Source organism: Drosophila sechellia, chromosome 3R (assembly GCF_004382195.2).
Source record: "Drosophila sechellia strain sech25 chromosome 3R, ASM438219v1, whole genome shotgun sequence".
In the NCBI taxonomy this organism is placed as follows: domain Eukaryota; kingdom Metazoa; phylum Arthropoda; class Insecta; order Diptera; family Drosophilidae; genus Drosophila; species Drosophila sechellia.
Genome location: NC_045952.1, coordinates 10004407 through 10030190, shown reverse-complemented (window position 1 = coordinate 10030190; position 25784 = coordinate 10004407). Strand labels below are relative to the sequence as shown.

At 40.2% G+C, this 25784-nt stretch overlaps 4 protein-coding genes across 9 annotated transcripts in view; 2 read left to right on the top strand and 2 right to left on the bottom strand.

Moving 5' to 3' along the window:
- Window positions 1-25784, top strand: part of LOC6613741 — a 54650-nt gene that overhangs the window by 1706 nt on the left and 27160 nt on the right. The window lies entirely within an intron of this gene.
- LOC6613746 (chromatin modification-related protein eaf-1) lies at window positions 2-24289 on the bottom strand. Of its 5 annotated transcripts, none has more exons than XM_032723063.1 (10): window positions 24219-24289; window positions 23307-23455; window positions 5072-5583; window positions 4209-4777; window positions 2376-2948; window positions 1633-2047; window positions 1263-1371; window positions 1005-1210; window positions 793-935; window positions 2-740 (listed from the first exon to the last, which is right to left on the bottom strand). In XM_032723063.1, exons 2-10 carry the CDS (start codon window positions 23356-23358, stop codon window positions 185-187), a joined length of 3135 nt encoding a protein of 1044 aa, XP_032578954.1. In that variant the 5' UTR covers window positions 23359-23455; window positions 24219-24289; the 3' UTR covers window positions 2-184. The 5 variants fall into 5 exon arrangements, with proteins under 5 accessions (XP_032578954.1, XP_032578955.1, XP_032578952.1 ...); XM_032723064.1 differs by having other exon boundaries at window positions 1720-2047; XM_032723061.1 differs by having other exon boundaries at window positions 1263-2047.
- Window positions 5854-7239, top strand: LOC6613745 (testis-specific serine/threonine-protein kinase 1). Of its 2 annotated transcripts, none has more exons than XM_002038178.2 (2): window positions 5854-6005; window positions 6067-7239. In XM_002038178.2, exon 2 carries the CDS (start codon window positions 6122-6124, stop codon window positions 7028-7030), a length of 909 nt encoding a protein of 302 aa, XP_002038214.1. In that variant the 5' UTR covers window positions 5854-6005; window positions 6067-6121; the 3' UTR covers window positions 7031-7239. The 2 variants fall into 2 exon arrangements, with proteins under 2 accessions (XP_002038214.1, XP_032578957.1); XM_032723066.1 differs by having other exon boundaries at window positions 5858-5947; window positions 6027-7239.
- Window positions 19737-20533, bottom strand: LOC6613744. Its single transcript, XM_002038177.2, has 2 exons — window positions 20098-20533; window positions 19737-20032 (listed from the first exon to the last, which is right to left on the bottom strand). Exons 1-2 carry the CDS (start codon window positions 20483-20485, stop codon window positions 19983-19985), a joined length of 438 nt encoding a protein of 145 aa, XP_002038213.1. The 5' UTR covers window positions 20486-20533; the 3' UTR covers window positions 19737-19982.

The window sequence follows — 25784 nt, the reverse complement described above, 5'->3', positions numbered from 1 at the left end:
ATCTTTTTTACGTACTAGTCAGATTTTATTTCACTATAGCTATAGGTATGTATACAGTTGCATTTACAGCTAGCTATTTACATTACTTGCTCGCTAAGAATAATTTAGGGATTATACAACCAACTCGCAAACAAATTTCTCATTACAAATATGGCAAGAGCTACTCATCCTCTCCACGAAACGCTCATTTGCTACTGGTCTTGATGGGCATCAGTTGTCCGGTGTTTCCATCGGTTTTGATCTCGATTACCTCCAGCTTTTCTACGCTCACCCTTGTGGATTCGCGCGTGTTCTTCTCGGCTTCCTTAGTTTCCCTTAGACTTTGCAGGTGATCCTCCTCTTCGCTGCTGCCTGGAGCTGTTGGCTCCACTTCAAAATCAATCTCTGGCAGCGGTTGTGGAGTGGAGGACACTACGATTGGTTTAAGGACAAAGGACTGTGTGTCCTGGGTGCTCGTGGGTGCCATTATAGTTGTGGGTGCGGTCTGGTCGTACGTATCGTAGGTCCCACGCTCCGAAATATCATCTATCTCATCATCGATCAGCAAGTTTTTCTCAGAGCTTTGCTCATACACCTGGGCATTTATTCCGCTACCATGTTTGGGTTCTGGCTTGTGATTTTTGGGCAAAGCAGGTAGAGTAGATGGTGCTTCTTCGGGCTTCTGTGCCTCTTGGGCCGCCTTGCGTTGTTTCTCCAGGCGCATTTTCTCCTCCATTTCCTGGAATTTCATGGCCAGATACCTTAAAAGACACATTTGTTAATGAATACTTTTGAATCTTAAGAGTGTCTTACTTATCCACAATAGGACCGTTGTAGTCCTCGGGAAACTTCGGATTGAAAGGCAGAATGTACTTGTAAAGTCGTTCGTTCAGCACATAAAGTTGCGCAGTTGTTGAACATTTCACATTGAACCACCAATCGCAAGTTAAGGCAATCTGTTTATATATATTTATATTTAGTTGTTTGATTTTTAACATATGTATATCATCAGTTCGCCCGTTTACCTGACTAAATATGGTTCCATTGGGGCAAAGGAACGAAGCCTTTCCTCCATTGAGATCACAGTAGTGCCAGACCTGGCAGTTGGTCTCCGGATCGCCAAAGAATCCCTTGTAGCGTTGCTTGGTGCACTCAAAACTGGTTTGAGGGATCTCCGCATAGTTCGGATAATCGATGCCAGGTCTTCCAGTGCTTGGTCCTGGGTGTTTATCTATTCAAATGGAAATGAAATAGGGAAACATATTAAAGTAAAGGCTACTCACTTGGTCCCTTTGGTCTGGCAACCGCCTCCTCTGATTGGGAATGGTGTTCCTCTTCGCTGCCCGTATTGTAATCATAATCCTGGGAATTGGACTTGTGCTCCTCGTGATGCTGCGGAGGATTGGCCACAATGGTTTGGGTTTGCTTTAGATTTTGCAGTATGCGGATCAATGTTTTGATGGAGTTGTCGATGTTGTCGGGTGTTAGGGTTTGCGGAAGATGATTGCTCGCTTGAAGCTTGTGAAGGATTTCGGCCAGCGATGAGGTGCGAATATCTGGTAGCTGATCCTGATCCTCTGGTACGTATGCAGGCGTTAATGGAGGGCGCTCATGGGCGTATTTGTAAACGGGCTTAAGTTTAATAGGCGTTACCGTAGATGGTTCTCTAAGCGGTAACTCTGGATTGTGGGCAGTCGGAGGCTTCCCCGAAACGTAAACATATTTGGGCGTAATCTCTACCGTGTGACTTGAAGTGGGCGACACTGCGGGTGCGGGTGTGGTCACGTAAATGGGACGTCTGGTGGCCTTGTAAGTATGCACGGGCTGCAACCGAAGAGTGGGCTGTTGGTTATAGAGAATCGGTGGACGCGGTGTGGAAATCTCTGGATGCATTTGTGGTGCAGGCTGATGCTCGATATGTGGAGCTGTCGTGGTCACCAGAATGTAGGCATGCTGGGGCGGCTGATGAGCCGATGGACGCTCATGCTGGGAGTGCTGCTGCTCATCCTCCAGCGATTGTCTTGGCCCATCTATTAGATAGTCTATAAACTGCGGTGGTGCTGGGGAACTAAAAGAAATGTTCAGATCTAAAGTAAGCTCTTTTGGGAGGCTAAATGACAGATGGCTTGATAATGCACTTGTTACTAAGAAATGCTTGTGTTAAAAGGACATATAAGCTTTGTGTACTTACTAAGAAGTTATATATATCTTAGTAATGGAGGGGTATTTAGTGGATGATCTTTGTTCAATCACTATCAATTTAGCTAGTTTTTTCTAATTAAATAAACTTATAGGAAACTTCTTTCTTGAGAAGGGGGAATCATTCCTACATAGGTAAGACCAAAGCAACTTGCTTCCTCTCAATGATCGTTACTCCTCCCAAGTAAAAAACTTACCCAAGTGGTTCATCCTTGGCGAAATCGTGGCGGGGCGACTGTGCCTGCGACTCCGCCTGTAATTGCGACTGGGAATGCGACTGTTCTTGGACGTGGGCCATGAGTGCGCGCAGAGGGATGTGCAGCACCTGTTGGCCAGCAGTCGCATCCGGTCTTACGTAGAGGGCATCGTACTTGTTTGGATGATGGGTCTTGGTTTGGGGATGATGGGGATGCAGATGGGTGTGTTGCGAATGGTGGTTACCAGCCAATGTATTGCTTTGAGCCGGCACCACCGGATGTGAAAAGTCGTAATGCTGTTGCTGTTGCTGCTGCAGATGTTGCTGATGTTTTTGGTGTTTCATGCGCTGTTGTAAGTAAAGCACATATTTCTCCTGCGGCGTCATGTGCGGATGCTGCTGATGAGGATGATGACCAAGACTAGTCGAGGGCGGGGCCATATTGAAGTAGCTTTCGTATTTGCTAACATGCCCGTAAGCCGGTGATTTCTGATGTATTATCAATGCGTTTTTGGAGGATGTGGTCGCGGTAACTGCGCTCGAATCGGGAACCGACACAGAAGCGTAGCCGATGCTGTGGGAGGTTAATCATGCAAAGCAGTTATGGTTTCGGTTTCAAGCATAAATGTCACGAGAGTGTATGTTAGGTTGCCCTACTTCATTTTAATATTTAGTTATCAAAATGTTATAATTTGTATCTTTTTATCTTTCTATGACTAGGAGATAACATCCTGACATCCTGACTTTCCCTACTCTTTAAATCGTATATTACGATTAGAAATCATCTTTGCCACCTTAAATTGTAACTTATTCAATAATTTAAATCGAAAAACAAAGGTGCAGCATTTAAATGTGTTCAACTGAAGTGTGGTGGTTGTAAAAATCTTCGCTGATTGGCATGTTTTTCCATTTCCCACTCCCCATCTGATAAGCATTGTATGACAGATTTTTGACCTGAGCCCGCTGGCTACTTATGACATGAATTTGCCATTTGACAATTACTACATGAGCATGCGGAGAGGTACATACATACATGAGACACTGGCCGGCCAGGTCAAGTCTCCTCAGCCCACCATTTTGTTGCCCACTGGCTGTGCCTCCTGCTGTACATCGAATAGCAATTGGAGTCGCAATCGTTGTCGTCATGGATCTTACGTCACCAGTGCAGTTGCAAAGATGGTGACGATGTGGACGACCCGATTCAGAGTTGGAGAAGAGCGGACGCGGCCTGAGTCGTAGCCGGACATTGGAGTGGACTGGGCTGGTGCATGAAATGCAATTGATTTTTCTGCCCAAGGGCATTGCGTTGCAACAGTATCCGTCTCAGACTCAGAAATCCCGATTGCATGCGTTTTAAACAGAAGCATATTAAAGTCGCTGTTGCATATTCGAATTTTGAATTGGACTGCAGTTTGTTGATAACTAGCAGCTGTTCCCAATTAATTATTGACATCTCTGGATGGCGAAACAATAAGTTTAGCAACCTTTCGTAACATTGTTAATTAAATGGGTTGTGTCTTAAAAGTAATCTGTATAGCATTTATTTTTTAGATCCAATTAAAAGTTCGTTGTGTAAAGTTTTTAGAAATGTATAGATGACATGAAACTGTTTTCAAGACAGCCATAGTGGCAACATTTTAATTTGTATTCTACATGCGATATTGCAACTGCCTCACGATATATAAGTGGGCGTGGCTGTGAGAATTGCCTATTAAGCAGACGGGGCTTGGATATTCCATGAGATCAGAGCTCGACCTGGCTTACCTTTGGGCTTGCGCGTCAGCGCTCTGTTTTCCGTTTGGGCATGAGAGTCACATGTGACAAGAAATCTTACCTTGGATTGTTTTGCACTTGCTGGTGCTGTTGCGGCTGCTGCTGCTGCTGCTCCGCCGCCTCCTCCTGGGCTCCATGTTCCTCCTGCTGCTGCTCCACCATCTTCTCGCCCTTCGCTTCATCCACCTCCTCGCCAGATGACGATGGTGGTGACTGTTCGGCGGAGGCATCCGCTCCGGCTGCATAATCCGTAACGATTTGTGTTTGATGGGAATTTTTATAGACAATTTCTGGCTGCTTCAGGTTGCTTTGGATATTATTGTAATTGATGGCATCGCCGGGGGAGCCCGGTTTGCTGCTGCTCACTGGCGTATAAATAATGGGTATAAACTGTCCCGGCAATGTGTTCTGCGCTGTAAATGGTGTTAAATTGATTTTTGATTGTTTGCCCCGCTGCCGCTGCGCCTGGGATGCCACTAAGCTCGGTGATAGGATCTCGTACTGCTGTGGTTGCTGCTGCTGCTGCTGGTGGTGCAGAAGGAGGTGGTGCTGATGCTGCTGCTGCTGCTGCTGCTGCACTTGCTCCTTGGGCGACGGCGGTAGCGGCGGAAAATGCTGCACCGTCTTGTGCTGCGTGCGTGTAAATTATGAATTACGTGATTATTTCTGCTTATTTATGACCCATGAAATCAATTGTAATGAACAAGAGGAGAGTGGATAGGTATCCAAGTGCTTTTTCAATAATTTCGACGTTTCATATTCCAATATTCGCAATATTGCTGGTATTTCAGGATTGATGGGCTTCAGAAGGAAGCTATCTAAATCGATTCAGCATTAATTTAGCGCCATTTGATATATAAATATATATATTCTTTCCCAAGGCGACATACGCTTTTTAAAAACACTTCATATTCAAATACTTGCCTTATGCGTCGGGTTTAATGGCTTGTACGCAATATACGTGGCACCCGAATTGGTGATCGCCTGCTGCTCCTTGACATGACCAGGTGGCGGTTGTGGGGGCGCATGCTGATGCTGGTGGCCTCCAATCGCAAGGGAGTGATAGACCTCGCCTGCTCCCGACTGATAGTGCGGCACTGGTGGCGGATGCGGTGGTCCATGGTGGTGGGGATGGTGCTTCTGCTGCGGCATGTAGGCCACCGGCACTGGTATCCTTCCAGGACCTGGCAGCGGTGCCTGCAGCTGTGCTCCGCCAGCCGACGACGAGTGCTTGGTGGCATACTGCTGATTAATGGGCAACTCGGGTGCCGGCAGATAGAAGGCCATGTAGGGTATCAATCGTCGACTTCGCTCTGAGGCACTTAGCTCAGAGTCGCCGATGCCACTGTTGTTGTGGCTGCCTCGGGGATTCCTATTGATTGGAGCTGGTTGGGACGCAGAGCCAGTGGCTTGGCTCGAGGTAACAAGAATGGCAACTGTAATATAGAAATGTTAAAAACTTTAGTTGCTTTTAAAACACAGTTTTTTACTTAATTTATCAATTTAATAACACTTTTTTGCTTATGCTAACAGGATTTTAAAATATGTCAAAACAAATACTTTACCTTAAACATATCTTAAACAAATATTTCCATATCCATATAATATGAAAAAATTATAGAATATCCCTTTTATTAGTATTTCGCTTGCTAGCATTATACTTTTTTGGACGTAGTAGTAACCTTGTTCTTTTGTTCAGATTCGTCAGTAATAGTAGAAGGCTGTGCATTAGCCTTTTTATATTTCTTTCACACTTCATAACGTTTGTAGGTTTTGTCAAAATTTCTGGATTCGAATTTAGTAAGTAAAATACACAAGTGGCATAAAATTATTGTTTGTGAAATCAACCAACTTAAGGGTAATTATGTGCGCTGTTTAGAAAAGAAGCATTCGCTTGAAGCCATTATTAAATCACCTAGTTGAAAACTCTCGGAAAACTACACTACACGCACGCACGCCGAGGAAACAAGAGCCATGTCCAAATACAATTCTAGCGCTGGGACCCGTCAGTTGGGTACTCGAAGTTCGGATGTGGATGCACTGGCACAGCGGGGCTACAATGTGGGTCACAAGATCGGCGAAGGATCTTATGCCACTGTTATAACCGCCGGTTATGCCGATGATCATGGACATGGGGTACATTTGGCCTGTAAAATCATTGACAAAGCCAAGGCGCCCACTGATTTCGTGAACAAGTTCTTTCCGCGCGAACTGGAGATCCTGACGAAGATCGACCATTCCAACATTATTCAGATCCATAGCATCCTTCAGCGAGGTCCCAAAATCTTCATCTTTATGCGTTACGCGGAGAATGGCGACTTGTTGTCGCACATCAAGAGGTCGGGTCCCATCGATGAGAAGCAAGCAAAGATCTGGTTCTTTCAGATGTCCAAGGCACTGAAGTATCTGCACAACCTGGACATTGCCCATCGCGATCTCAAGTGCGAGAACATCCTTCTCTCCAAGCGGCTCAACATCAAGCTGGCCGATTTCGGATTTGCTCGCTATTGTCGCGACGATAATGGCCGGGAGATAAATTCTGAGACATACTGCGGATCAGCTGCCTATGCTGCACCTGAAGTAGTTTGTGGACGTCCATATGATCCAAAGCTAGCGGACGCCTGGTCCTTGGGTGTCATTCTGTTCATCATGATGAATGCCAAGATGCCGTTCGATGACAGTAACTTGACCAAATTGCTGGAGGATCAGCGCAACCGCAAGTTTGCCTTTCGCCGGAAGCTGCAGGAATCAATATCGGCCCAGGCGAAGGCCACTGTTTCAGTGCTGCTCGAGCCCGAGGCACATGCTCGCTGGAATCTACGCGAGATCCTTAACTGTGCATGGCTGCGAACCGTCGAGGAATCCCAAACAACCAATCCCTAGAACTCACTGCAAGTTAGCAAAATCTCTCTCCTATGAGCACTTGCATGCATAGCGCGTTGGTTTCACTGATATGTGTAAATTGGAATGGTTCCTCAGAAATTCAATGGTATTTTTTCAGAAAGAGGTGTCTTTCAACTGTCTGAATCCCATCATCCACTTTTTATTTTGTATGGTATTAATAAAAAAGCCAGTCGATGTTGAGAAATAGATGCAAACCTTACAATTAAGCGACTTGGATGAAGCAGAAACCCAGACCCAACGAAGCTTAACCACAGAAACCAAAAAAGCGGCGCTGTCATAACCGTAAAAGAAATACTATTATAAAATAGCATTAGGTAAATTGTCGAACAAATTTTTCTTGCATCTTTCCCCACTGCATATGGCGTACTAGAGTTTATTTATCGTGTGCATTGTTGGCCACACTCTCCGCTTCTGTTGGCCGTGTTTAGTGAGCCGTATCAGCCGGCTGAGGCACAAAGAGCCTCCATGCCATGGGAGGGGGGAATCCCAGCCCCCAGACGACAGTGAAAAGAAAAGCGCGCGTTAGTGATGCGTCGCAAAGATTTAAATTTTAACTAAATTAGACTTAGATTCAATCATATCTATGATAATGGTTAAGCTCGAAGAAGGAAGGCGTCTGTCTGTCCATGTCCGTCTGAAACCCATCAAAATGTGTTATAATTTGGGGGAATTAATTTTGGGCTAGGCTCGTTTAAGCCTAAGCCGTGCCATGTGACCAATCACTGGGAAACATAAGTAATTGTGTGATTTGCTCGTTTCGCCATTCCTGGCCAGCTTGCATTGGATTGGATTGGTTTGGTTTGGCCTGGCCCGGCCCGGCCTCGCATTTTCGTGTCCTGTGCGGCATGTGTTGCAAGTTGCCATGCCGACCAGCAATCTGCAGCAGACTTGGGAGTCGGGCACCACGACATGGACAGTCGGCAGTCTCCTCGCAATAAGTGTCCGAAAGTTCGAGCCAAATCAGAGCTGTGAGGCAGATAATTTGCATTGGAGAGCGGGCCGGGCTTAAGTGGCAACTTAGATGCAAGAAAGGTCTTGTTTTGTTGCATATGTGACACCACAAATGGGTGGTAGAGTGAGCCAGCCCACTGCACTGTAGGCTGAATGATACCTTTTTGTGGACAAAAACATACTAAGTTTAGATTAGATTTTAGTGTTGCGTAACAGAAATTTTAAAAAAGTCCCGTACGGTTAAGATATCAGCTGTTCGGTGTGCTTACTTGCACTTGCAAGTTTTCAAATTAATAATAAAGAAACAAAGAAAAGATTTTATGAAACAAGTTATAATGGGATCGAAAGGGACTGGTTTATACTGTGTGTTTGTGATTGCGAACTGTTGAATTTCTTGTGGTTGTCCCTGTAATTGAGTGTTGTAAATAGCGCTTTTAGGTGTATTAATTCTATTAAATATTATTAAACTTTATGTTCAACTAATATTTAAACTGAGTGTCACCTTTTTTTTATACCATAATATCTATAATGCGTTGAAGGTAATTTAATTTGGATTTTGGAAAATTCAACCCCGTTCATAGTCAGTCACGTACCATTGTTCCCACCCCAAAGTTAAGTGTTACCGAAAATACTTGTCTTTATTTGATCTTTCAGTATGTCATATCCTGGCCAGCTTGCCATTTTGTTGTTTTCTTTATTGTCTAAAAGAGTTTTCGTTTTACGACTCTTTTTCATGTGTTGGCCCGGGCAGGCAGACTCCTGCGCTCCGCACACCTGTGCGTATGCGTAATGCAATTTTGCATTAATTAATATAAGTTGTCTGTGTGCTCGCATCCCGCCTGCGGGGCACTAAAATGTTTTGCGATGGCTCATCTGCCACCTGGCTGCAGCCAATTTCCAGCCGAGCGTCGCTCCCAAGTGGCTCGTATGGAATTAATTTTGGGGCAACGTGTCAGATTTATGCTGTTGTCTTTGTTGTGTCCCCCTTCGGAACTGCTGGGGCTTATTAGATCTGCCTTCCAACTTCCGGCTGTCGTATATAAATCCTTTGAAAAATGTGTTGCATTTGCCTTTCGCATATTGCTAATAATTCGTCTTTGGGATTTGTGATTTTGCATAAAATTGCAAATGGAATTGCCAATCAACACACAACTCTGTGGAAAAGAGTTGGTTCAAAATTGAGATTTATTACTGTATTTATGTTCATTTTAAAAATTGTTCTTGATAAACAAACTAATAATGAATAATAACGAATGGCATTAATTTTCAATTACTTTGAAATACATTTTGTTCTACAAGAACACGCTTTTTCATAATAACCACTACTATGTAGTGATTGCGTGTGGTAAAATAATTAAAGAGTCATTACCGACTATGACTAAAAACACAGAAATCTTACTGTTTTTATGGTCTACAATCGAACTCATTTTTCCATACATCGCCGCATGCAAAAAGTTTCCCAGGCTGGCTAATATAATTGTTGATTCCATTCAACAAGAAGGCAAAAAGCACGCAATGCGAACTAAAGCTGAGTTAGGAGGGGAGAGTTGGAGGAAGTGCCTATCCTAAATAAACTTGTCATGGTCAACGGCGGCACACCCGCAATGCTTTTTCAATTACAATATAAATATGGGAGTGCGGCAGAATGTTGAAATGCAATTAGGCAGCCGCGAAAACAAATAAACGCGGGCAACAAAAGTTTGAGAATGATTCCTGATGGGAGATGGGGGGATGTGGAGAATGGTCGGGATATTTCCGCGCTGACCCCGCAGGGGATTCGACTTGTTATCGTTGTCATTTGGATGGCACTCTGCGCCGAATTTCGCACATTGGTGGAAACACCGTGGGTTGTTAGCTGTTTTGCCCAGTTGTCAGTTGGTTTATGGCCAAAACACATTAAGCGAACCGCATAAAAACATTTTAGCCGCAGTCACAGTCGCTGTTTTGGCCCGAGCCTCCTCCTCATCATCATCGTCACCCACTGAAATTCTAGTTCAATTCAAGAGAATCGCTCCAAAAATGTTTGTGGTCAGAATCAGTGAGATGCGGAGTATACAGATACAGATACGGATACAGATACTGATCAGGCCATATTTGCCAAGCACTTTTGCATGTATTTTGCATAAAATTTGCAAATGATTTGTTGAGCGCTTCTTATTTTGTGCAATTTTGATGCGATTTCTGGCGGGGATGGGGACAGCTAATGGGTACGGTGGCTGCCAGGTGGACCAGACGTGGAGTACTCACCTGTTTTGGGTTAATTCACTCGGCCCGGAGCCAAACATTTCACGCTTTTTTGACATTTCTGGCGCATAATTTGATTAGATTTCGATACGACGAGCGAATTGTTTTGGTCACTCGGTTCTGCGGGGGAGCAGGTGGCAGGTGGCGATGGAATCATTTTGGAGTGTTGTTCCTGCTGTTGGTGGATTGTTTTCTAATTTGATTTGATTTGATTTCGGCCAGCGTTCTGCGGCTGCCCCCCGGTATGCATCGCTCAAATGCAATTAAATGCAAATTTATTGCGTAAATATTTACTTGAGCGTGAATGAATTTTAATTTTGTCACCGGCTCGACGACCATTTCCATTTACCGCTCCTTTGGCCACCCATTTCTAATTTTTCGCTGTTGTTTTGGAAATGCTTGTGGCCATCGCCTCATCATCATCATCATCAGCTGAGTGAGCCGGAGGCCAGTGGATTGTGCACGACGCTTGCTGATTTGGCTGGATCGGCGGATCCCGCGATTCGATTATTGTGCCACTCAGCTTAGCCCGCGACTCCAAATTATAATGGCCAAAACGATACCACTCGCGCCCGCGGCTATTTATGGTCCAAATTGTAAAGTCGTCCATGTAAGCCATAAACTAAAACTATAAACTCCACATCTGTAAAGCGGGCATTACACGAGCCACGGGTCCAAGAAGTCAAGCTCAAATTGCTGGCTGTCCGATTTAAGCAAAACAGAAACAGAAACAAAACACAAAGGCGCAAGGCCTCAAATTTGCCTTCACTTACATTTTTGGCCAGAAGACAAATTATAGAGGCCGTAAAATGCAATAAACCAATCGCACAATTTCGGGTGGTCCAAATATTAGCCAACTAAAGTGCGAACTAAATTGCTACTTCTGTTTTTTTTATGTGGATTGGCTCTCTAGCGATCTTTGATTGGTAATTGTAATAAAAATTTGCTAAGTATCTCGCGAATTTGTGGAAATTCAGTTGCCTGCTGAGTTGTAAACCTAGATTTAGTCATTTATTACTTACACTTCACTTCAATCACATTGTAGTATAGTTTATTATTGAATGAAGACCAAGAATTTCCTCTTGCTTATTCCCAATTTAGTTCTGCTCCGAAAAAGCAAGCTGGCAAAATGTTACCTTTATTTTAGCCACACCAAACGTGAGTAATTCGTAGCAGTTCACACCCCAATTGAAATCGTTGCCACTGCCCACACTGGTTAATGTCTATTTATATCCATTGTTTCCTTAACTTGGCCGACCTTTATGCTGCATTCCATTAAATGGCTGAGAACTTGTCTAATTCATATATCAAAGGCAACGCACCACCGATCGAATTTAACTTTATGGCCAGAACAAACATCCGCTTGCGGCGAAACTGCACTACTGATCAGCGGAATTGCTTTTACAATTCGTTATAATATTATGCCAAAATGTACACTTTTTCGTTTAGTTTATTTAGTTATTTTCCACGTTTTCCGCTCGTCGGCGACAACAATTGCGACAGAAACAGAAAAGTGAATGGGTTTTCCTTCCATTCCTTCAATCGGCGGCTATCGCGGGTACGTTTGCAAATGTCGCAATCTGGCACTGGCATTTGCGGCCAGCTTGGAACAAAAAAAAAAACATCAAATTAACCACCCATTAAATAAACATGGAAAAACACACCCGTCTGCGTCTCAGTGTGTCCATCAAATCAAATTGCGTTCTCATCAAAGTCAAAATCGTTGACCAAGTTGTCAACCGAGAGGTTTGCAGTACTGCGTTGCCAATTACCAAGCAAAAATCTGGCATTTTAAACTATTAACTACCACTGGATATTCAAAAAAACTATTTAAGTCATCTTACAAATTTTTTGTTATTTCTGTGAGTACAAGGATGAAATTAATTAGGAATGTTTTTTAAGGATCATACCTTAAGAGTGTTGGAATATTACAAATATAAATAAAGAGTTTGATCCCTTTCCTAAAAAAAATGAAATAGGGAAATGATCTTCACATTCACCTTCACTTCACTGTAGCATTCGAGCAGCGATCCATGGAAATCTTTGGCGGAGTAATTGTTATCATTGGCCGGCCGTTAATTGTATGGAAATGGAAAATGATTGTTACACTTTCTGCCTGCATTTAGTTAACAACATTTGCACACTCATTCCGCCCACTCCATCGGTCAGTTGCATCTCATTATAAGATTTACATTTCACGGCCAGGTTGGCAACGAAAACGTCTGCAAAGTGCTTCCTCATTCACAAATGTGTTTCCTCGAATGGGAATGGGAAATGTAAGTGGGCATTTCCGTTTACTGGCGTTACTTTTATTGCCTTGCCATTTGTCGATTGGTTCGAACCTAATTCTATAGATTATGCTAATCGACAGGTTTTTAAGCTCACCAACGGGTGAAACATAAATAAGAACACTTTGGATACAGATATTTATTGTTGTTTTACGATTTTGTGAAATGCGTTAAACAATTTGCTTGTATCCGGTTCAAAGTAATCTTTGACGATTATATCTGTTTTTATGGTCATTCCAAAATAAAAATAAACAAGTTCATTTTATTGACTATACCTGTTACATATTTAGTGGAAGTGCAAGGACGAAATTAATAACTGACTAATTCGTACTTCTTAATATATATATATATTTATATATGTATCTAAGTTTGTCAGCCCAAGGCTGCCCGAAATGGAAGCAATAAATTTGTCTCTCACACACTCCAGCGACAAACCCATTGCCTCCGGTTTTTGGTGACCCAAACGCTTGACCGTCTCGGTCTGTTTAGAAAAATAAAAGCCAAACTCCCACTGGGGTCCACGGGGCGTATGGAGCTGGAGCACGATTCGAGTGGCGTTTTGAACTGACCCGGCGACAATCGCGACAATCGCTAGATTCAAAGTTATTTATGATGGCTTTCTCGAAAACAATCGCTTTGGTTAAGAGGTTCTGGCCTCATTTGTGTAATGAACTTCTTTAAAACAATGCAGATATATGCATCTATGTATGTGTAACCAATGTTTGCCATTGAAAAATGATTACGCAAATTAAAAGTAATTTATTTGTGCATGCATCAAAGTAAAAGCTACGGCAGCAAATGGCTCGAATCCGATTGTTATCACTCGAAGCTCAGCCAAGCCAGGCGAAACAAATTTAAATATAATTCACTATAGCCAGCCAACAAAAGTCGCTGGCAAAACTCATAAAAGCCAGAAATGGAAAAACGGTAACATTGCATAAATTAAACAACAGAGACTGCACAACTTCAATTTGGTGTATTTTGGCCTATGGCCACGGTTCCAATCGATTTGCGGCGCTATACAGAAATCGAGCGATCTGATCGATTCGATCTGTGGCAAGAAATCGATCGGCAAGGTCGCACAGCTGTCGATGGCTGCTAAATGTGGACCGCGAGTCGCAGATCTCTATAGATCCGCCATCGATTCCTCAGATTAATTTATCTGCACCAGAGAATTACCAGAAGAAAAAAACTGGTTTTTATAGGTTGAATTCTAAATGCTCTTTTACCATTTAAAGTCTATCGTGTCTATTATTTTTACAGAATTCATATCTGAAGAAATGCTTGACCACAAAATATGGAATTCTTTATGAGCCTTGAGTTGTTACAAAGTTTCTTAGTTGGTAATATAACTTAATATACTTAATATAAAGAAACTGTGACTCAGATCAGATGATCCTCCAAACTTTGTACAGAACTTATTATTCAAACAATTGAAATATTTTGTGAATCAGAATCTTAATTTCTTATTTCCATCTTCTTAAATCTTATGTTATTAATTCGCAGTAGATTCATATCTACTTATGAACCATTCTATTACAAATGCAATACCCTCCACGAGTAAATTAGAACTGCGGTTTAAAAAATAATGATTTGATGATTTGTGGCTGCTTGTTCGCAAAGAACACGACTAAATGCTATCATAGAAGGCGGAAATTGGGTGCTGAGGTTGTTGGAATCAAAAAGCATAGAGAACAAGACGAGGCCCCGTCGCCACGGCGATTACTAAAAGGCAATTAATCCCGACCCACAGACAGAATTAATCGTTAACTACTAGAATTAGTTGGCTTTGTGGTTCGTTGTTTTGTGTTGATTGAAACCAGTGCAAATCGGGTAACAAAAACAAAAAACGACGTTAAAAAGTAAATCTTGTTAATTAGAGCGTCGTTAGTCACGTTTTTGACTATCTTTTGGAGGCCCTGCTGGGTTGGGCTGACCAATGAAAAAAATCTATAACTAATATGGTTCCAGTTGGAAGGCATTGAATGTCATAATCAACGGCACGAATTTATACGAGCGTGTTCAAACAAAAGCTAAACACTGATGGTTGTTTATTACCAAGAGGAAAGGGAACTACTCTTTAACAAGGAAACTAAATTGCATGATGATTTCCCTTGGGATTCCTTAGAATCAATAAAAGCGGAATTATAATAAATTAATTAATTAGGAGATGTAAGCAGAATTTAAAAACTTGATTTTAACAGCAACCAATTAGTTGTCTGGTTCGTTCTTAGTCATTAATTAAATATAAGATATTTTTTGAAAAGATTCTGGTAACCGCCATTTAAGCTCCATTCATAAATATATAAATACCTAGCATAATTAATTAATTAAAACGCATTTATTAGAGCCATCTAGAGAATTTGGACATACGATTAAGCTGCTGAATATATCTAGTCATGGTTAAAGCAGGAAGCTATGAATGCCCCATTGCTTCGGGGATTCCCTCACTAATCAATTTGAAGACTGTTATCGGGCTTAAGTACGAGAACCACAAGTGCTCTGTGACCTCTGACCCAAAACGGTCAAGGCGAATTTCAATGACCATCACGAAATGACCAAGCAAACTAAATCTTTAACCCTGTGCACTTTTGCCCTGTGAAAAACTCCCGCAGACAATGGAAAACGATGGAATTTGAGCTGACTCACAGACAGACCAAAAATAGTGGTTCTCAAAAATTTGACAACATTTTTTTTTGCCGACTTTGTGTAGCACTTTAATTAATTGCTCTAGCATTCAGGTGCAGTTTATATAGCATTTTAAACCTACCCATTTTTGGTAGGTTTTTGCGTTCTTTGTGTTGCCAAATATCGAAATCTTTGGCTGTTTTTCTTTTTTTTTTTTTGGCTCATGCCAAGCGATTGTTGTCTCAACTAGCCAAATTAATTGGCTTAATTTGGAGGCTTAGCTGGTATAGCAGTGTTTTTTTTAAGGTGTTAACAATCGTGTTTGCATGTTGGTTTATTGCCAAACAACCAATTCGACTATTTTAGAACTTGAATGGGTGGCTAAACATGCGCCAGTGCAAAAAACAGCTCGGCTAATCCAGTAATCCGTACATAATAATTAGCTTATCCGGGTAGCAACCTTCAACTTCATCAATTAGTTGATAAATATGCGTTGCCCACTGGCCAGTTTTAATTGTGGTTAATTATTGTATTGTAATTATTGTAAATGTTGGTAACTTTACAGCACGATAATCACTTCATTCCAAAACTATTTTATTAATTACATGGTGGCGTTTCTTCCACGAAAACACAAAGATATTCAGTTAACCTGAGGTCAGTGAAAGAGGTCAGCCAAGTTTTGATTCAACCTTAATTGGGTTAATGCAGATCCCGCCGAGAGCTAAACGAAAAATTGAGTAAAAGCGGCCATAAATTATCACCCGCTAACTGGAAGTTAGCCTTGGCTTTTGCGGTTGACAAATTGGATACTCTGCAAATTAGTGACTAAGAGATTAATTACCAACCGCCATACTCGTATATAGTCAAACACATAGTCGAGCAGCTAATCAATGAGTATCAGTATCGAATTCACAATCCACAATCGCGAAAACTATAATGTTCAACTTGATCTCTGTATCACATTTGTTCTACTTTAGCATGCATTTTATTTTCTGACAGTTTGACATCGATGGCGAAATATTGGTACATTTTTGAGCTAAATTGGTTTATGCGGAGCAACAATTTTGCTCTATTTTTCTGTGTAGCGTGTCCAATTCATCGGAAAACGGAAAATGTAATTGAAAGTTGCCACAACACCTTGATGTGATTTTCCTGCTCAGTTTAACTCTTTGAATTTCTGTTGGTAATGTGATGATTCAATGTTTTAGCTTATGGCTATTTCAATTAAGTTGTTAATTAATTTCATATTTCCAGCAGTTTTAGCTAATAGTCTTATTCGTCAGATATGATTTAACTAAATTATTTTCTCTATTGCTTTTTTCCATTTATGTGTGCAATTTATGATTTCTTAAATATTCTTTTATAAAAACTGACTGAACCGTTTTTTCTTTTTATTTATTTATGAAAGTTACTTGACCACCAACTTTTAATTCCCATTAATAACTGGCAGTTCCTCAAATAATATAAAGCAATAAAAATTAATTAAATTATCCACCGTGGAAAACAATCGGGACAAAAAAAATTCCACATTTGATTAAGCCTGCTAAAAATTCCCCGTGATTGCGGTCATTACATCAATGGAATAGCAACTTTCCTTTATTTAACCAATCAACCTGTTCCATCCCCAAGTCGCATCCCGAATGATGTGCTTATTGTATATAATTTATTTGCAATGAGGCAAACGATTTGGGTTATTCAGCTATTTTGAGCATTCAGACGCAACAAGTGCACTTGGTGGCTAACGCGACGGGTTGGCTTGAGTTGGTCTTAGCCATATTTGTCGACCCTCTGATTTAGCTTGACTCTAATCCGAGCAATTTCATCTATGCAGGCGGTGTGTGTTTTTAAGTCATGCCAGTTTGGTTTTAACACGCGCCACTTGCCCCACAAATATTCGATGAAGCAGCTGTTGCAGCTTTCACTAGTTCATACACATATATCACTGACTTGGTAATTAGACCACTAATTAAAGCCCAAATGCCAACACTTCTTGTCCCAAAAGACTGGGGTGGTGCACTATTTTACTAAACCGAGCCGAAACTTTAACAACAATACGCAATTATGTCATGCTGTCAACTGTCAGCAGGTGAATGAAAAATGTGTATAAGCAGCTCAAGACGATGGGTTAGGTTATGGTGATACTGTTATATCATGCCATTTTTTAATAATTTGTTTTGTATAGAAAGTATTTAAAGTGGTATATAACAGACCAACATGGAAAAAATATATGTTTAAAATAATATTCTATATTCATTTCAAGAATAAGTTAATGCAGTTTTTGAAACTGACGCTTTTAGGGGGTATGAGTTAGTTCGTTTAACCATCGTGTGCTTCTATTTCTCGTTTAAGTTACGCACGAGCCCGTCATCATTGCACTAAGTACATCAACAATTTCTGAGTTCAGTCTATAGGCTCAGTTACAGTTAAAGCTACAGTTTCGGATTCAGTTTCAGTTAGAGTTTCAGTTACAGTTACAGGTACAACCTCAGCAATAACAATGGAATGTCTCTTACCAAATGTGGCGCTTTGTTGGCTTACACACCATCTAGTGCCACCCGAGTTATACCCCACTTCACTTGCTCGTTTTAATAATCATGAAAAACATCGTCTCATGTGTTGACATTTTTCATTTAAGACTTTATTTGGCAAAAGGCTTCGTGTAGTTTCCAAAAAAAAATCGTAGGGGGGGTTAAATAATAATAATAATAACAAAATGCGTGAATAAGCGAAAAATATTCACACAGTTTACACCTAAGCCATGGATTTTCATACCATTGCATGCTGGTTTATTCAAGGCATCTGCCATGCAATTTTTCGGCTTCTTATTATTATTTTGTGGCTTTTGCTTTTAGCCCAGTTTTTACGGTCGTGTGAGGTAATTTAAGACTTGGCTTGGAATCACAGCAGGTATGACTGTTCAATGTTTTTTTTTTCTTTTTGGTTATGAGTAAATGTGCCTTTGAGCTGTGATTCAAATTGAAAAAGACGTTTAAATAAATTTCGCAGAGAATTAAAAATAATTATAGCGCTTAAACACACAGATTCATAAAAATTGATGGTCAAATTTCTGTAGCCGTAAAAACAAGCAAATTTGGATGTTTTGCAAAAACTACTTTCAAAATCTTTTCAAATGATTCAACTTCATGCTTGTATTAATATTTATTTTATAACAGTGTGCGTATGATGGTTCTTTAATTTTTTTTTTTAAATAAATATAAACCAAAAATCTGTTTTGAATAAATTGTGCGTCATTTTTGTTACCATGTCATTTTCTTACCTTTTTTTTTAGTCAGCCAAGCGTCTAATTTCCTCGGAACCATTTTTCTTCTGTTGGATTTTCTTATGTAATTTTCATTAGCGAATTTACTTGTAATATGCTTGTAGTGCGTGAACTTCTTTGTTTGTTAATTAGAGAGCGAAACAAATGAGTTTTGTTTGACTTTCAAATTCTGTCATTAGTCGCGATGGGACAAAGAAACTTTAATGACCTAAAGATATCAAAGTTAAATTAAAAACCGATTCTGCTCACCGGTTTTTAGCTCATCGGCCAACCCCCACACTTTGCATATACAATATTGCCGAAAACGGCACCGTCCAAATATCGGTTAGACGTAGATGTTAGATCTATAAATCAATTAAGTTATTATCGCAGGCGTCGAACAAGGCGTTGAGCTTGTTTCATCTGTGGGAAATTTGCATTGTGAGTATTTCTTCCGCCTGTGGAAAGGCACTTGACTTGCAGTTCGCTCCTTGGACAAGTTGATAACTATTCGGCATGGTATTGTGTAAATTTGCCAACGGCCATAAAACAATCAAATCCATTGGGTGAAAAGTGGATGAGAGACTTCGAGAGTGAGAAACTCGGCAAGAAATGCAAATCCAAATGAATAAGGAAATCAAAAAAGGTGGTTAGGCATTTATTGGGGGACTGAAATACCAAACACCCTTGTAGATAATAAATTATAATGATTTTATTTAATATTAAATTTCAACACTCAATGAGGTAAAGATAGCCTACACTATAGGATCAAAATCATTACATAAAATGAATAGAAAGTTATATCATACAGGTTGTATTATATAGCTTTAAAGAGTTATTCATACTTCAGCTTAGTGTATTCAAATTACTAATTTTCCAGCAAGTGAATAGTGCCTCTTGTAGGGTACAAAGAAAAGCAACCAAGTTAATTCAAATGAAAGCAAATCTGTGTGCTGGAACTGCAACCTGGACAGATTCGATGGGGACTCGGAGGAAAATGTTGCAACCAGATCTCTCGGACGTCGCGTAATTGCGAAACGACCCCGAGGACATTGGCGCTGCGGAGTTTCTTTGTTGTTGGCTGCCTGCTTAAATGAGTTTTTTTTTTTTTTATTTTTGCATATTGCAAATGCAAAATTTTCCTTAATTAAATCCGATCAATCGCGGCCAATCAGGAAGAGAGTGGTGGGCAGCGCGTGGTCGCTGGAAAAGCCAGACAACATTGAACTTGAATTGCTGGCTTGAAGTGGCTGCGTAAAAGTTGTGCAACTTGTTGTTGGCCAGCTTAAGCATTAAAGACACGATTGCAACACATCTGAGCTTTGCTTTTATTTTTATATTCATTTTATTTTATTTTTTCTGTAGCTGGTTTGCAGATCCTGTTTTTGGTCAAGGCACCTCAAAAAAAAAAAGTGGGTTAAATCGCATTTAGGGAGTGAATTGTACGTGTTATGTCCTTCAAAATCTAATTTAAGTTGTTATTTTACAATTTGTAAGTTTCATAGCCATTATTTTAGATTTATATCTTTCTATATCTTATAACCAAGTCTGTTATATAGACCTAACCAACTGGCTGTTCCACGCATTCGCCGACGGAAATAAATGAGTAAGCTGTATAAGAATAAAACTCAGTCTATAAACAATCCTTTGGTAGTTTTTTAAAACATTTAACTTACGCCTCTCATTTGTGCAAATATAGTTTCGCATTTCGCAATCGTTACTAAAAGTCAAGTACTCCTCCTGGAAGATTTGCGCACACACTGGGTCAAAGATATCCGGACAATCCTTGGTGCAACTGGGTTTGCAGATCTCCCGCGTGGTTTCAATCAGCTCCGATTTTCCGCTGTTTTTTCGTGCGCACTGCTCGACCTTCAGCAGACAATTGTTGTGAAAGACATGGCAACGTTCGTCGGCCATGGCCCAAACCAACTCTTTCACATCCGAGCATTTGTACTGCACACTGCACCGGAAGAGTTCGTCCTGGGCTAGGGCGTGATTGCATCCCAAGCAGATGAGCATGAAGGCCAAAGCCAAGGTCAAAGTAAGCTGGCTGCTTCCGTGCATCTCATTCGTTGATTTAGGTACAAAAAATGAGGTTCTCTAAAGCACACTCGTGGATATTTATACGATTCCCACCCATGACAGCCACTTTAACCTACAGCGAATTGTATGGCTTACTTTGACTCCTCTTAGGACATTATAAATGTCCTTTTAAATGCAACCATAATTTTTATAGATAAACATTTATAAATATAAAACCACACACATTTCTTTTTTATACTAAACGCTATAAAACAGAAAATGTAATTAATATTTCTATATTTTAATCAGAAAGTTGGGTATTTCTTTAATATAAAAAATGTTTTACCAACCATGAATAACATTTTGAAATATTTAAAGACAATCATAGGGTTAAGATAATATTTGCAGTTATTAATTGCTAACAAAATGAACTGCGGGTTAAAACCAGCTTATTGTGTAGCGCAGCGTAGATCTGATATTTTTTATAGCCAGCAATTGAGATCTAAGATAATAAAACGCTCCCTGATTTGTTAAATATTCTTGGAAATTTTCACAAATATTACCTAAAGTAAATGAATGAAATGAACGTCACACTGCAGTAGACAAATTCATACGAAATTGTAATTATTGATTGCATTATACGTTTGCATAGTTATAAAAACAATGTAAAAATTAAAAAATAATTACGCCCAATATGCTCCGCTTATTATTTGGTTTTAATTATGGCGTTAGGTAATAAACTCTATAGTTTTTTATAATTCTCGCATATACTTTTTTTGGTTGAACAACGTATAAATTGATTTCGTATGTAAATTTGTTATAAACGAAATCAATAAATAAAATCGGACCCACTTTCATTATTTATGCACGAAATATTTAGATTTTTCCAGTTCAAAATGATTTGAACTGTGTAGGAATAGTATTCATTTGAAGTATTAAACTCAGATGTGGCTTATAGTAAGTCAGATGGCTTTAATTAACGTGGGTTAAACATTCAAGTAGCATCATCACTCGACATTTGAAAGTGGCTCAAATGGATCAGGCTCCGCCGGCTTTCTATCCATTCGAACATCTTATTATGTCAATTATCCAATTGCTAATGAAGTCCACGTACGCCTGCTGACCCGCAGTTTTGGATCAGTGGCGATCGGTGAAACGTAAACGGCTAACTGAGAAGCGAAACGAGAAATTGGCGTTGAAATCATTTCAGAGTCATTGACACAGACAATGTCCGCCAACGTGTGGTTGAATTTGGTTTTCCACTTTTGTTTTTTATTTTGGCAAACATTTTACTTTTTCCTTTCACGCCCCAAACCCAAAACTCCCGCTCTTTTGCTGCTTTTTTCTTACGCTGCACATGGGAAGTGAAAAATCTTGTTTTCCAGCTGGGGTTGTCCAAAGCAAATTAATGGACCTTCAAATTGTGGGTCTGCAACTATTAGGCACCGCAGAAAGTTGACAAAACTTGCGAATTATGTAAAATGTAAACTGTTGGCGGCGGCAATTAGTGAACTTGGGCCGAATTTTGTTTTTGGCTGTTAAATGAATGACTGTGATGATGAGTGTAATTGGCTTTTGGCCATTAGGTAAGCCAAGTTGCTCGGCTTTGGGAAGTTATTAGCATAATTGCTCCGGGAAGTGTGTGTTTTCTGTTTTCTTTGCAGGAATGATTCATTTCTTTCTCATCCTCTGCCGTGCGCTTTGCATTTTGGAATATTTCGGACGAACTCGACCCGCTCCAGGTATTTTTTACACGGATGCAGCGCTTGGAATTCCAAAACATCTGCCCAATCTCCCACGAAGTCAGTGCCAGACAAATGCACACATTCCTTGCTGCTGCGCTCCACCGTTGATGGGAAATTGCATTTTCACTGCAAATGCCGCGCACTCGATGTGGAGCACGTTTACCTCAACTTTGCCCCACGGCTCCAACTATGAATCCCCGTATTCCCTCCGTCCGCACTCCCTACTCCGGCTCGCCAATCCGCACCCACCAGGTTTGGCGTCCAGTTTAGATATCCACTTGGCGCTGTAATGCACCGTCAGCGAATGCCGTCCATGATGTTGATGGCGATAATAATTTGTATGCCATTCCATCAATACAAGGCTTTCCATAGATTACTCTGTCGCTTCCACAGTGGCACCGACCGTCATTAATTGATTTAAATCAATAAAATAACATTGCGCTTAAATTGACCATGCAACTAGTTAGATTATTGTTATCCGTTGTGCCTTTATGACAGTACTATTACAAAATGTTTTTTGTTCGAATTTTATTTCACTAAATTGTTTTATGTTTTGATTGAAATATAGGCAGTGGAGGAGCAGTCCGTAAGTTTTAATTAAATCGCACATGAGTGTATGCAATGTCGTAAAATCGAATGTAAGCTCCGCGGTCCACTGTGCGGATTATCCGCGGAGCCTGACGGACGTGGACGAATCCGCGATGGAACCATCGCTTTACGTACTTTCGCTACGATACACAAATATACTTAAAACGCAACTTTGCGCACGTATTTGGGATTTCGGACGGTGTCGCATTTAAACTTCATTTTCATATTGTCAACGGCAATTGATGGTCAAAGCCTCGCGTTGAAATGCTTGGCATTTCGCAAGGCAAATGCAATGCGGCACATTGCACTTTGTGGAGGTGGGAGAGCTGTTTGGTGGATTCAGGGATTGCATAAGCTCTAATATTTGGCAGGCTGACATAAAACAAAATTTTTTTTCCTTAGTGCGACTCGAACGACCTTGCTCCCGTTCAGTCACCCAATCCGAAGAAAAAAGCGAAATATAACCAGCAAACTGGTTTCGATCGATTCTAACTAGCTTTACCGCGTAACTTAAAGCGATCTGCACTTACCAAATGCCAATGGCAGAAGCCAGTCACTCCATCTTCCCTTGGGCATCCACATTTTGTACCACTGATTGTCTCACACTTTCGATTCGTTTATTACTGACCCGTGTATTTCAGATTGTCTGATAGCTTAGTGAAGCATATTTGTTAGACAACTGAAAGTATTTCACATGCGACGGTAAACAATTAAATTAATGGACTTGTCAGCGATAAAAAGAGAGAGATTAGCATAAAAAGTGTTTTTTGAATATAACGTTCTTAGAAAGGGGCGTCGCCTTCTTATCTCATGAATGCATAAATTAGTTTGGTCCAAAAGAAGAGAATGTTTTTTGTTTTGAAAACATTTTTATTTACTTTTATTGTTTGATAACTTGAAAAGGTTGGGGAAACCGGACCAAGAAAGTGTTAGGAAAGTTTTTCTTTTATTTTAGAGTGAAATCTTAAAGATTTCAGCTCAGCTTAACACCAATAAACACATATTTTATAGTTCAATGTGCAATATTTTCTACAGCCTATGAAGATCTTAGCTTCGTTTTGTTCACAATAAATGCTAAAACTCTTTTTGTTTCACTCGCTTTACTTAAACCAAAAATTGGGACATAGATCTAGATACATTTGATAGGGTCATTTGTTTGTTTGCGGTCACAACAAAGCATGTTCTACTTCACTTTTCATAAGTTTCACAATTTATTATTTGTCATTTCACACCAAATGCAAATTTTGCTTTAGAATTAAAATTCCGCTTTTTTTTCTGCCAACTTTCACATGTCGAAATATTATTTAAACAGCCAACGGGTTTTAAATGATAACTAATATTGACAGTTCATAACTTAGGTGATTTGTCTTTGGGTTTTTTTTGTCGACTGGGTAAACTGAGAAACAACAATGTTTTTATGATATGTAAGTCATCAAACACACCGAAAAACTGCGATGAAAAAGCGATGCAAAGCGCGAATTTTTTTGTACACGCGCATGCGCGGCGTTCAAATTGAAACTAAACGTGAATTGGCGGCTGCGCGTTTGTTTATTTGATCGCTGGCGCCGCACAACTTGCACTGCTTGTTGCACTGCTTGACTCTTCGACTGGTTTCTCTTTTTGGCCAAGTCAAAACGCTCTTTTTCGAAACAACTAGACTCTTTTTCCCTGCCAGAGGTTTTTTGTGACCACAAGTCGCGTGCTTGTGACTCACGATGATGGAGGGATTTTCAGTGGGGGGTTTTCAACTGATTATATTGCCTCAGGTCAGGTCTCAACTTTGCTTTGTTTATACCATTTTTCAGACTTGCCTCTAACTACCGTTTTCGCCGTCTTGCGGCTTGTAATGAAGCCATTAACGGCCAATTACCGGGGTGACCATCTTATTATGTTCAAATTGATTCCGGCCAGAGGGTTTCGGCTGGTTCTATTTGCCTTTCCGTATATCTCATCCCTTTCACCGGTCTGGTGGTGGTCCGTCCTTTCACCTCTGCACTTTCCATCGCTCGCGAATTAACCACAAAATATGATCAGCTCATCCCACATAATTATAAACAAAAAATCCAATTCAATTTCGGCAACCACGCGATCGCAGTGAGTGTGCAGACTATACTAACTCAAAATATGAAAATATAGTTTCATGTTGGAAATAGTTACTTGGGCTTATATTACAAAATATGGTGATTTAGCTTGTTAATTAATTATAATTTATTTAAGTAAAATATTAATTAATTTTTCAAAGCACAACCTACTTTTTACATCTTCAATATATCTTCCTAAAATTATTTTCATGCTGTATTTTTTGATATATCGGGCGTACCACTCCCATTGTTTATCTGCTGTAAAATTTAATTAAAGTTATAAGCTAAGTTATAAATTATCTGATGAAATTATTTGGCGTTGCCCGCATTGCTTGGCCCATTGACTTAACCCACCCGCATCCGAAATCGAAAGATTAATCCCCTTTCCATTTTATTTATATCTTACGCTCCTTTCCCAGCATTTACATAAGGCAAAAGTTTTTCAAGTTCAGCAGAAAAATGCAGACGAATTTATTTCAAGTTTAATTGTTGAATGAATTGAAGAAAAATATGAAAATGCAGAAATTATAATTCGTCTGTTCACCCATAAATATTTAATGAGCTCCACGAGCCAATCAAATGAAAGTGCAATCATTAAATCGAATGATAAGTGTTTAAGGTCGAATTATATGCATGATTGTCTAGGCGGATGTGTAACTTTTGGAATTGTTAGTTGGCAAGCTGTTTGCCTTAAAACGTATATAATTCAAAAGGGAAATCAAATCCTAGTTTTCTTTAAATCTAATAAATGTCTCAAAAGTCCTGCTTACTATAGAAATGAGATCCTAGAGCTCTTTAATTCCGTAATAAAATAGAAAAGTATTATTTATTTTATTATTTATACCCCATCAGCTTTGATTAAGGTATTTGGGAGTGCTAGATCCGCTTTTTATAGTCATAAAGTATCGTGAATCGTATAAATGACTT